This window comes from Brienomyrus brachyistius, chromosome 2 (assembly GCF_023856365.1).
Source record: "Brienomyrus brachyistius isolate T26 chromosome 2, BBRACH_0.4, whole genome shotgun sequence".
Classification (NCBI taxonomy): Eukaryota; Metazoa; Chordata; class Actinopteri; order Osteoglossiformes; family Mormyridae; genus Brienomyrus; species Brienomyrus brachyistius.
In genome coordinates, this window is record NC_064534.1 from 22,725,888 (window position 1) to 22,739,080 (window position 13,193).

The 13,193-nt window shown below is 44.2% G+C and overlaps 1 protein-coding gene across 2 annotated transcripts; it reads right to left on the reverse strand.

Annotated features, from left to right (window-relative positions):
- Positions 1–1,140: 1,140 nt before the first annotated feature.
- On the reverse strand, positions 1,141–11,598 carry entpd8 (ectonucleoside triphosphate diphosphohydrolase 8). 2 transcript variants are annotated; one of them, XM_049003577.1, is made up of 10 exons: positions 11,271–11,598; positions 6,567–6,715; positions 6,127–6,244; positions 5,522–5,672; positions 5,156–5,315; positions 4,581–4,811; positions 4,089–4,352; positions 3,236–3,346; positions 2,917–3,051; positions 1,141–2,443 (listed from the first exon to the last, which is right to left on the reverse strand). In XM_049003577.1, exons 2-10 carry the CDS (start codon positions 6,693–6,695, stop codon positions 2,249–2,251), a joined length of 1,494 nt encoding a protein of 497 aa, XP_048859534.1. In that variant the 5' UTR covers positions 6,696–6,715; positions 11,271–11,598; the 3' UTR covers positions 1,141–2,248. The 2 variants fall into 2 exon arrangements, with proteins under 2 accessions (XP_048859534.1, XP_048859533.1); XM_049003576.1 differs by lacking the exon at positions 11,271–11,598 and adding an exon at positions 9,948–10,181.
- Between the last annotated feature and the right edge of the window lie 1,595 nt (positions 11,599–13,193).

Consider the following 13,193-nt stretch of genomic DNA (forward strand, 5'->3'; position numbering starts at 1 on the left):
ATATAGTTTTGACAATTTATCAATGAGCCCTAAACATTCCACATACTGTACCACCCAGCCTCAATGGGCTATTGTGTTTCATTGCCCCCTGGAAGTTAACCCTTGTGTTGTGGCTGACTTCTGTTGTGCTGAGAGGATTTGCAGTGTTTTTTTGTTTCTCGTGTGTTTTCAGGATGTGCATTGCGTCTGTCAATTTACAGCATTCAGAAAATGCAGCGTGGGCATCGTCATTTTGACTGAAGTCTTTTCTCAGTTTGCAACCCATCGATTTGCTGCATGTTTGTAAATGTAGATCAAGTGTTGTCATTTGATTAAAGTGTTTCTAGAATTTGTGGCACGTTGTCACTAATCAGCCACCATAGCCACAAGTTAGCCATAGTATATAAACCAGTCCTCTACAGTAACCTAGTAACCAGTTTAAGTTTCGATAGCCTGAAGCCGCACAAAGTCCCCAAGAACCCAGAACTTTGGACTCACTCATACCCAGGGACGGATTACGGACCGGGCCAGCGGGGCCGCTGCCCAGGGGCCCTTGGGGTGCAGGGGGCCCGTGGGGCCCCTAGCCCAAAACAATTTGCAACGCTTATCAACAATGTATTTTTGTTTGTCTATTTTAGAGGGCCTACATTCTTTGATCCTCTGCCTACAAGGGCCCCTGACCCTATAGGGAGGGCGTTTGGCTGCCAAGGGCCCTTGAATTGTGGTGGTTGTGGTGGTGGTGCTGGTGGTGGGGGGGGGGGGGGGTCCTCGCGAACGTTTTGCCCAGGGGCCCACACAACCCATAATCCGTCCCTGCTCATACCCTGCACTTCCTGACAGGGACTGTACCCACAACCATGGAGATTAGCTGCTATGACGAATTACTTTGTAAATGATACCCATTGAAAATGTGTTTTCATGGAGTGGAGAGAATTACCAGTTTTCTGAGGTACAATCTGCAGTAACATTTTTTCCCAAGCAGAGGGAGGCAAAGTCCACTTCATGTATTAATAGTGACATTATAGTTTGAAAAAACTTTGCCATAAAACATGATAAATAAATACAATGTTCAGTGTAATGCCAGATTGTATTTTTATAACCTGTTTAACTCTGAGAAACATCTGTAAAGAGTTAGATGAATGATAAACAACAAGTGCTGCATTTACGTTAATAAAATCTTTATTTAAATTTGTATAACTTATAATAGATAACAAAAATAAATGTATCCTAATAGAAAGAGTTTTGCTTTTCTGAATTTCAGGTATTCACAAACATATAAAGATGATGTTGACAGAATTCATTCACTCACCATCAGTCAAAGGCATGCCTGGACTGATCACTCTGATGCACCAGGCATTTTCTAGGTTTTCACAAAAATTGCTAAATTGAACCCAAACCCTATCCCTTACATAAGGAGATAAGGAGAAAGAATAGGCTTTGACAGACTTTAACAAGGATCCATACAAAATCCATCATTCATGAGGCCGAGGCACTAATGTGAGTGTTACTGTGCTGCTAGCAAAGATATTTCTAGAGTAAAATACACAGTCAAGGTTACACACATCACAGATTTCAGCCCTGTCATTAATTCTAGTTCAGACTTGTACCACAGCATCCATAAATCTGAATCAGACAGTCCATATATTCTCAGATGGCATGTCATAGGAAGCCTGAAAATGGAGGTTTTCCCGGAGGAAGACACCCCAAAGGAAGGCGGCCCTTTTCCCTTTTTCCTGTTCCTGCAGCCGGTTCTTTCCTGAGTTTGTTTAGAAAAAATTACACTTAAAAAAAAAAATGTGCAATGATCTGTACATCTAAGAAGCCGAGGAGCTACCATTTGCATGTATATTTATGTATACACATTTATACAGACATTTATATATCACATACATAAAATACAATAATATCAACATTTGTTTTAATAAATTTTCACAGGTCACTGAAAAATATGCGAAAACTTCCAGAAAAATCTACAAGTATGGTGTCCCCCCTCAAATGAGGGCTTGGCATCACCTATAACAACCACACTATATGAATGTACAGTTTGCATCAATATTCCTGTTTACTAATACATTAGTATAATTTAATCTTAAATAGGCACAGTTTTGTTTGAGTTTGCCAGGGTCACGAGAGCCCTGTCTTGGTTAGCCCTGTCTTGGTTAGCCCTGTCTTGGTTAGCCCTGTCTTAGTTAGCCCTGTCTTGGTTAGCCCTGTCTTGACTGTGCTTTTGCATTAATCATATGTTTTGTTTTCCATCCTTTCTTTCTTGTCAGTTGGCTGTTTTGTGGACGCTCAGGATCAATAGAAGCAGGATGCTGAGGAAGATGGCAAACACAATGAAGAAGATGCCTGCAGCCCATTGACCGTGCTGTATGCCAGTGATTGGTGCCAGTGGTTCACTGGTGATTAGATTGGTGAGATTTAGCATGTACCCCAATGTCCAGCCGATGTCGGCATCTCCTGCCTGTAAGACAGACACACACAAAGTTGTCTGTGGTTTCCGTTCACTCACTGTTATCAAAGACTCCCATTGGACACGCCTGTTTAAGTCTGTTGGTTTAGCAGTTGTTTGATTGGGATCTACAGAACTGTGCCAAAGGCTTAGGCAGTCAAAGAAAACTTCTCTTTAATGATGAGCTACTTCATTTGACTTGACTCCTATCCCACCTCGTATGGCTGATCATTACCCCATTGAATTTTTAATTTAATTCATTGATTAAGTGAGCTTGCAATGAAATTGAATAATTTCATGGAATAACTGAGGTGCCCCTGAGGAGAGGTTTGGGTACTGAACAGTGTTCTTCTAGCCATCCAACAAGATCTCAGTGACTTTTTGGAAAAAAAGAAAAAAACTTATTAAAAAACTTGCATACTTATTCTAGATAAAAAGCTGCAAACATTTCCTTTAAATTTGCAAAGTACTGTGTGTTCTCCTACCTTCTTCTGGAAGCTAATGCTGTTCCAGTTCTGAGTGAAGTTGAAGCCATCCAGTAGGAGGGCCTTCATGTATACAGCTGAGCCACAGTAATCCTGGAGGTATTTATCTTTCTCTGATGGATATGCTGTCTTCACCTGCGATAAACAAACACAAGTCAACGCTGATAATGCTCTGCTCATGAACCCTCTGATTTGATGGAACCCGTGACTGTTCGCTGTGGCCACTTTCTCCTCCTCATAATCTCCTGTCACCTCTACCCTTTCCTATCATCACCACAGAACAGGGGCGTGGGGGCGTGGGGGTGTGGGGGTGCCTCACCGAAGGCCAGTTCCTCCTGCAGAAGGAGTCAATGGTGCTGTTCACACGGGACAGAGAAGCCTGAGGAGCCAGGCCAAGGAAGTTGAAGGTGTAGAAGTAAGCAGAAAATGCCTGGGGGTGGAGAAAGGGCAGGGATAAGCAGCTGTTAGAACCTCCATTGGAGAACCATGGTCTATATTCACAAACATCCTGCCTTAAAATGACTTGCATTTATCCATCCATCCATCCATCTATACATCACTGCTCTTCCAGTACACAGTTTCGGTGAGACTGGAGTCTACATCATATTCCATCCATCCATCCATTTTCCAAACCGCTTATCCTACTGGGTCACGGGGGGTCCGGAGCCTATCCCGGAAGCAATGGGCACGAGGCTGGGAACAACCCAGGATGGGGGGCCAGCCCATCGCAGGGCACACTCACACACCATCCACTCGCATTCCTACGGGCAATTCAGCAAGTCCAATTAGCCTCAGCATGTCTTTGGACTGTGGGGGGAAACCGAAGTACCCGGAGGAAACCCCACGACAACATGGGGAGAACATGCAAACTCCACACACATGTGACCCAGGCGGAGATTCGAACCCGGGTCCCAGAGGTGTGAGGCAACAGTGCTAACCACTGCACCACCATGCCGCCCCTCTACATCATATTACATAATATAATTCTTTTAAATAATACTGCAAATAACTTATTTTAAAAAATTACCTATTTTATTCTAATCATAAATGCAATATTATCATAAAGTGAATGTGTTAAGATTGACACAGTGCATGTTTGCATGTAACTTCACATTATGAAATCTTGCTTTTATTTAGTGTTGCCACATGAGAAATGCCGAAGGGAGTCTTACGAAGAAGTTTCCATTGACAGGCGGCTGGTAGATGCCATTGAAGGAGCAGCTGGGTGAGAAGGAGCAGCCGCTGAAGTTGAATAAACGCTGGACAAGCTGTGAGCACTTTTCCGGGTCACTGCTCCCGTAGAAGGTCACCTTGGCAGCTGGGTCAAAGGGCATCGGTTTTTCGACGCAGGGCGAATTGTAGAGGTCACCCAAGGTCAGAGTCAGCTGGAATCCCGTGTGGTAGCAAGGGTGCGAGATGTTCTGAGAAAAATTTGCCTGTGGTGGATGGGAGGAAGGATGAGCTCTCAGTGATGAACTAATAGTCAACCTGTGTAGCATTTCCTGTGGTAAGACCTTATCTTGTTTGGAGAACAGCCTCAGATGACAGCTAGGCATGCCTACCTGGGTGAAGCTATCACCTTCTAGATACAATCACAACGGCCCCACCTACCAGGGTGCGGCTAACACGCATCTCGGTCATCAGGTAAGGCTCCTCCCACTTACCTTATGGAGCTGCACCTGAAGCTGCTTCATAGCCTGTTCCTTGCCGTAGCACAGGTAACTGTGCGTGTAAACTCTGTAGTTAAAGCCGTACAAGCGGAAATCCGCCGCCGTTTGCGGGTCCTGCACCGGGCCTGCTGGGACAAAGGTGATTTGGGTGGAGGCACCACCCATGTCCAAAGCTCCCAGGATGTTGTTTCCTACAGGGTGCAGCCACTTTCCCTGGAAGGAGAACTGTCACCCAGGAGCATGTGAGATTACACCATGGAGCCGGTGAACTTCACCCCTCTCCAAATCCACTGCAGATGCCCTCATAAAGGATTAAACTGTTCTGGCACAAGGTACACCAAATTCCGGCAGTGAACTGGGCTACTCCAACAGTCTGTTTCTTTGATAACAAATTGTAGAAGCTATAATACATGATCCAAGATTGTGGATCAACAACTCCAGGCTCATTATAAAGATGTTTTGGCTTCCTGATCCAACCATTTACAACCACGAAGAACCAAAGACTGTAGAAATCACCTCAACTGGAATTTTTCACTATACAAAGCAGCTCTAAAATCACCTCCACCTACCTTCACAAATCCCTCAAGTAAGTAGTTGATGGTGATCCAGCCATAGGCCCCCTCCGCCACGCCAGAGAGTATCCGAGCCCCCCGGAAATTAAAGGGATATCTTTGGATGGCTTTGGAAACTTCCTTCATGACCTGATCAGCCTGGGTTGTGTTCTGCAATCTACAGTTTAGGTTAACATCCAGTTAGGTCACTTTGTAATTTGTTTAATACAACAGTGCTATTAACATGTCATTTTCATAAATGCTGTTTAAAGACCAGGGCCAGACTGCAATCGGCTTGTGCTCGGGGTATAATGTAAAGGGGAAGAACTCCCCAGCATAGCCACAGCTGCGTGTTTGGGGTGGGGGGCAAGGCTGCCATCTCACTTGAGCAGCCGCATCCCAGCTGTGGCCCCCAAGTACACGGGCGTTGCTTCCCACTGCCCTGCTGGAATGACCCGTTGCAATTCATTCAGGCACTTCACCAGACTCTGCCCAGCTCCGGGGGGGTCCAAGGCATAGCTGGAAATACCAGGACCTGGAGAGAGGCAGTACAGTCACTGATTAGGCGGCACATGACCGATTTGCAGAACTTTGCAGACCAAGTTAAAATACACGTCACAACATAAATAAAAAATGCATTTCACACTGAATGTTCATTTTTTGAAGAAATTATTGATGTATACAAACAACAATAATACACCCACAATGGTACAAAAATGCTCCTCAGCATCCATTTCTGTACCTTAAAAGGTACATTTATCTATAGCCAAGGGTACGATTGGCAGACCCTTGAGGGTACAACCCCTGTGACAAGTAATCACATTTTTGTACCCTCAAAGGTACAAAAAAGGTACTTTTTTCCCAACGGAGAACATAAGACAGAAGAGGCCAGAGAATGAGGTTTCAAACATGGCAAGGAGGCCCAATGAGGCATCATGAACAGGAACATGAAGCTGGTTCAGTAGGAGAAGGTGTGGCCTAGTACTCACCATCCACGTCGCATAGCTGAACCTGGGACACGATGGCAGTATTATTTTCCTTTCCGGCGGGCCACTTGTACAGGAACAGGGCGGTGTGGGTGGAGCCAGCATCGATCACAATCCCATACTGAAGGGGTCACAGACATGCACTGTTCACTCAGTGTTTTCAATGCAAGACATACAGTCCCAAACTGAAAGGGTCACTGTCAATCACTGGCATCACTGTAAAACAAAGCTAGCAGCAGCCATACTGGGGTAAACTAGTTTAATCAAGAGTAATAATGTAGTGGTTAAGGTGTCCGAGTCAGAATGTTGGCTAGAACATGATACTAAAACTGAACAAAGCGTGCTTTTAATAATGCTGATCGTTCACATTGTCAAACTGATGTTGGTCTATTGAGCTTAAAGACAGACAATGAATTTCTGTAGGAAATATCATATATTCTCACCTGAGAGCTTAGTGGCCTTTCTACAGTGTGATTCTTGACGACTAAGAGGATGAGCGCGACAATGGTGGCACCCAACACCATAGACACCAAGATGCCCAACACAGCATGTCTCGCTGGCAGCTTTCCCATGGCACGTTCACTCAAATGAGCTGACAAGGCAAAAGAACAGCTTCACGTTAGAGACATGCTGACTGACACTGACAAAAGGGTATATTCACGTTGAAGACAGTTCCTCACTGACACCTCAGCCTGGATGAGGGTTCACCACCATCCAGGTGGTGCTATTTTTAGAACAGGTCCATTGGCGACTCATATGGTCCTTGGGGGCATCCTGGTGCCCGAGGGCACCATGTTGGTGAGCCCTGGTCTAAACATTTCCTGTATGTGATTCTTTAATGATAGAACAAGATACCAATCTACATCCAGTCCGCAGAGTACCTCTCAACTTTCAAGAAATGCTTCCATCCATGACCTGCTCCATCATTGCCCACCCTACAGTTATGGCTTCCTAGCAATACTGCATTTTCTTGTACTGCACTTGTCTACTAGGAACCTATAGCCTTCATGGTGTTTCGATGTAAATAGCTCTTCTTGTGAGCACAGGGCCTGGTTTACCACTGCGTTGCAGCATCTCTTTTTTTAACAACACTCTGTAAATGTTTCGGAACTGAAGGGACCAGTTGGTGGAGTTTTGAAAGTGAAATCTTGTCCCATTCTTGCCTGATATAGGATTGTAGCTGTTCAACAGTTTGGGGTTTCCATTGTTGTATTTTTCATTTCATGATGCAACAATTGTCTTCAATGAAGGATGCAACAGCAACGATTTCCAAAGAGAAACTAAAATTTTGATTCATCAGACCACAGGACAGTTTTCCATTTTGCCTCAGTCCATCATAAATGAGCTCAGGCCCAGAGAAGTCGGCAGCGTTTCTGGGTCATGCTTAGAATTGGTTTCTTCTTTGCATTATAGAGTTTCATCCTGCATTTGTGGATACGGCGACAAACTGTGCTCACAGACAGTGGTTTTCGGAAGTGTTCCGGAGCCCATGCAGTGATTTCCACTGTAGAATTGTATTTATTTTTAATGCAGTGCCACCTAAGGACCTAAAGACCACGCTCAGTATTGGTTTTTGGCCTTGTTCCTTGCATACAGAGATTCTGCAAATCATTGCATTGCGTTTTTATTTACATTTTACACAGCGTTCCAACTTTTTTGGAAATAGGGTTGTATTACCTGCTTCTTTTGTATGTCACTCTGCACAAAAGTGTCAATGTTTGTTCAAATAAGTAAATAAATGTCAAGTCATTGTGACAAGTCACACACACTAACAGCCTGACAAACAGACAGGTTCACATTAGAGTAGCCCACACACATTATCACTGACAACCAAAGTCTGGAAACATACATCGATAAACGTTTAGTATGTAATCAAGGATGTGGGAAAAATTGCTGAAATAGTGGACTGAGAGGTGGCGGGGGGGGGGTGAAAGGCAAGATAAGGCAAAAACAAAGGAAAACGGATGACCGCCATTAGTTTCCACTGTTGTGACGACCAAGAAGGCAACTACTTCAATACAATGAGTGTATTCGTTTGTAAAACTGCTTAGTAATTGTTCACTTCCTGTGGTTAGTGTAGCTGTAGGTGTAAGGGCTCTGCAATAGTTTTGTCAGCCCCCTCATTTCTCAAAGTCACTTTCAATGTGAGAAGCACAGGACCAGTTCCCATCAACACCACCACAAAACACGTGGCACTGCTATTGCAGGTACATCACTGAAATGCTAGATTCTTTGGACTCAATGTATCCTGTGGACTATGAACTGCCCCGGAGTCATTGTAATGCAGTGTGCAATAGCGTAACGTAAGAATTTGAAAGGAAATTCTCCAGAAAGACTGTGAACTCAAAGACCATACTCACGAGCCCACAACAGCAAGAAAGTGAGAAAGAATAATTGTACTGAATGAAGCAATGCTCATGTGAACATACATCTGACATGGATCTACACTGTTTTAGCTTTTAGTCCCGGTAAAGATAAAAATTATACAATGTGAGGAACTCTGTCAGGGTCAGTCTGTGTGAGATGTGCCATCTGCTTTAGTTTGGACTGATCAGTGCTGCAGGATACAGGACTGCTGGAATCCTTTGGAGCCACAGAGGAAAACATATGTACAGTGAACTGTGCTTGGCCTCTCTGAAATGAATTCCTTTAGGCTGTTGGTCCCATGATTCTCTGTAAATATTGTGTAAAAGCTGATTATGTAATAATGCTGCATTATGTAATAACTCGATAAAATGTAACAAATGTGATGTTATTACAAAATACATCGATGTAACAATGCGTGATGTAATAACTCCGCATTGTGTAACAGCTCAACAAAATGTAACAAATGTATGGCATACATTATAATTTTATATTACAAGATTATCCTATCATCATCATCATCATTGTTATTATCATCATCATTCAATTTGTTACATTCTGTCACGTCATTAAATAATGCATTGTTACATCACCATTATCATATTCACACCATAAAAATGACAGAACGTGCTACAGCTCTGTGGGCCAGCATTTGCTGCATGATTTGCATGCACTGTGACAGTTATAAGGAGGACATGTCAGAGTTTTCCCTGCAGTCTACTAATGGCATTTCTTCAGGGGAAAGCACAGAGACTAAGGTCAGCTACTTGCATCCTCATTCTAGCCACTTATCTTAGGGGTGGAGCATGTCCCAGGCTGCATTTGGAACAGAGCTGCAAATAATGTATGCTAATTGGCCTAATAGTATATCTTTGTACCACACAAACACAGGAAGAACATGTGAACCCCATTCAGACAGGAGGTGAGATTCAAAACCCCAGTGCTGGAGGTGTGAGACACCAGGTCACCATCAGCTTCAGTCACGCAATTCTTTTTTCGGAATAAAAATATTTTCTATACCATCCGGCTCCTGATGCTGCATTAGATTTCACCTTTAAGTTTCAAGATACAGTGCCGATTTAAATATTGAGTATTATTATAATGCTGTATGTACCAGTTATACATACTACAGAATGGCAGTGGGGTGCTTCATTTATGCTGCTGCACTATAGATCTGGAAGCTCTAATACCTACAGGAATGTCCGGAATGCTCAGGCTTCCCCTTCTGAGACCCTCATTCTCTGACCTGCACGTCTCTACGCCCTGGACCCGCTCCTTCCAAACGCTTTGAGTTTGTGTCCATAGATCAAGCATAGATGAAAGACTGTGATGGGCAGCGCTGTCACACAGGTGGGTTATCCCAGTCTGTTATCTATTAACGTTTACATTCCACCCACAACTGTCCAGCAGTCAGAAGATGCAGAACATGAACCCACTTAGAAGAAAGCTGTCTCACTTACCCTCAAGTCTTCACCCGGTCTCTGTTTAGCCAACAAGCATACAGCCACTCTGCAATTGTTCTTATACTAGAATTATGTCTCTGTCACTCCCTCCTGCACTCTCTCTCTCTCTCTCTCTCTCTCTCTCTATCTCCCTCCCTCCCTCCTTCAGGCCCCTGCCACCTGAGGGACAGTAAATGTGTAACACGGCTCAGGTGGTGTTTACACACGCCATACAAAGCACTTCCTGACTGAAAGGGACCATATGTGTTTGTTTGGTCTTGCTCGTGCAATTTATAGGGTGGATTAGGAAGCTGTTCTGGGTGGAGCTTTGCTGAGGGTGTACACTGTGGGAGGGGTCAGAGGAGAAAGATGGAGTGCCCACTCATATGTCTTTCTACCTAGGGAGCTGGTACGACATAAAAGAAAAGCCACGCAAGCAAGAGGAAACTGGACAAAACAAGAAGCAGAAAAATCAGCAGGGCCTGATTAAACTCAGTAGTTTAATCATTAAACTCAGTAGTTTAATCATTAAACCCCACAGCTGCAGCCTAAATGACAGGAGCGTAACAGGACTGGAAAGTGAACCTTGTTTGAGGTGACAGGATATCAGGGTGAACCGCAGTTTGACCTGAGTTTGAACGGAATCTTTCTGGCTGGTTGAAATGAGTAAAAGCGTGAGATAACCTGCAAGCAAAGGAAGCAATAAGCAGAGAATCATTGGAGATCAGCTGACATCAGCATAAGTAGAATATCTCTGTGTACCATTCCAAGGTCAGTACAGAAGCAAGTACCCGGCACGCCTTGGGCAATAATGTTCAGGAGGAACTTCAGTGCCAAGCAGGATGGGAAGCGGATTCTATTTCCTCAGTCCTTCTGAAAGTAGTGGCTATCCATTAACGGCTCTCCTTGCCATTCTTGCCCTTAACATCTCGGTTGGATTGTTTTTTTGTTCAAGTCATTAGCATCTATTATTTACCAAGCTCTTTGTGTCGATTGCCTCACAATGTCTCATTGGCCTAGAACACCTGTGTTTAAGTGTGGACAGAACTACTCCAAACACTACCACAAAAGCAAGACTCACGCCCTGGATCTCCCCCTACAGACGGGACCATTCACTCGGCGTCACGGGTAATTACTGATTTGCTAATCGGTCTTGGCCATTATATGCAGGAGAATTGAAAATACAAGTGCAAGTTTCACTTTAATATTTCCTGTACCACACTCGATTGTCCTTAGTCACGCCAAGATCTCCACAATCACCACAAATACTCAAATTTCCCCGTGAATTACTATCATCAGAGCATCAAATCACATTACATATGAAAAAAAACTTTAATCTACCTAAAAGACTTTGCCGTAAAAATCTCGTTGAAATGTCCCCCTTCGCAGATCCCCTTCATGGTGCCGGAATGCGTCTGTTCCGTCATGCACAAGACAGCGACGCCTTAGAACATCCTTTTGTCTTGATCAAAGTCCAGAAATCTATCTTTTTTGTAGAGAATCATTGTACCCCACTGGTTCACTGCATCTCTAAGACAGGTATCGGCATGTGCTTGTGGAGGGAGCGCGAGCTGTAAGAAATTTTAATGACAAATCACTTCCCAACATCTGCCATTATGTCAAGGAAATTGCCATAATCAACAGCAGGACGGACACCCGGGGGGGAGGTTGGGGGGGCAGACGTGTTTCCTCACATCCTTATGGTTGGGCATTTGTATCCTGTCTGAGCTCTGGTGCCCTCCTCTTCCTGAGATAGCATGCAGGACCCAATCCCCGGGCAAGATAGAAAGATGGAAGGAAGGATAAACAATGACGAAATATGTAACGCCTCACCATAAATCAAACGGATAAGGGTTGGCATACTAATGGAGCAGGAATTCTATTTTACAATAAAGCCAAGCCTTTGGGGCAGACCAAGTCCTTATCTTCAGCCCGCAGTGTTTATGCTTCATGTTTACTTTGGTCTAGCTCCACAGTATGGCACTTATCACGTCCCGTCACACCGCACTTTGTACCTCTGGGCTGCTGGGAGAGAACTGGGAAACGCTTATTAAAACATGACATAAATAATAACAGGATTCTTATAGATAGGCCCTGTGATGGAACGGTGTGCCCTTAGGCCATGTGATTACTGGGAGGCAGGATCCTGCATTGAATAAGTGCATATGGCTGATGGGGTTATCATAATATAAAAGAAACAGCTGAATTTACAGCAGATTTGACTCTAAGTCAGGAGTCCCATCCATCCATCCATCCATACATCTTTTGGTTGTTAATCCTAATCAGGATTGCAGGGGGGTCGGGAACCTGTTTCAGGCACAAGGCTGCTGGGCAGACACACATTCACACAAAGTCAGATCCTACTGGCAGTTTTGAGAATTCAGTTCACCGAAATCTGGAAGGATTCCAAGTCCCCAAGAGATGCCCACACTGCACTGAGTGGAGAGAGGATTCGAACCTCAGCCCCACAGGTACAGTATAAAGCCGCTTTGTCTGAACAGCATCTATCCTGTACAAAGCATGAAGGCCCAGTACTTTTACTTTGGAACTGATGGATAATATGATGCTCATATATTATTTACATTCAGGGCAGCTAACCCTCACGCATCTGTTGTGACACTCACTTTTTCTTACAGCAAATCTATATTTTTGCATTGCAAGCCTAAAACAGGCAACGTCAGAAGAGCCGAGGTAGTTTGCAAACCTCACAGACTATTTGCAAGGTAAATAAAAACTGTTACATGCATGTAAATGAGCGTGCAGACTTGTTTTGAACTGAAAATCTCACGCCCTGTACATCCCAGCAAACACCAACATAACACTGCAGGTGTGTGTCATATGAACAGAAACAGCACACTAACGCATTCTGGCATTTCTGACATCTGTGTCTTTGGCCGACGGAAGCTCACATTTGTGGAGACTTGACATTCTGACCCTGAAACTGAATGTTGCGGAGAGGCCGTGTCTCTTGATTTACATCCTAATTAAGTAACTCACACCTGCAGTGTTCCCACACCGATTCCATTACAGTGCAGCCTCCGCGATGGACACAGAGTGGAGCTGACGGCGATGTGTATATGGACATATTCTGCCAAATTCAAGCTAAATGGACCGATGCAGGCAGTGAATTTCGGGAAACCCCTATTCTCAAGTGTGCACCACGACTTCCTAAGTCACACGCACACATAGGAATTCACAGCAACGCGGTCAATAACAGGGTTTCTACGGAAAGCATTCTACTATTCCTACTTCAGACAGTTAATA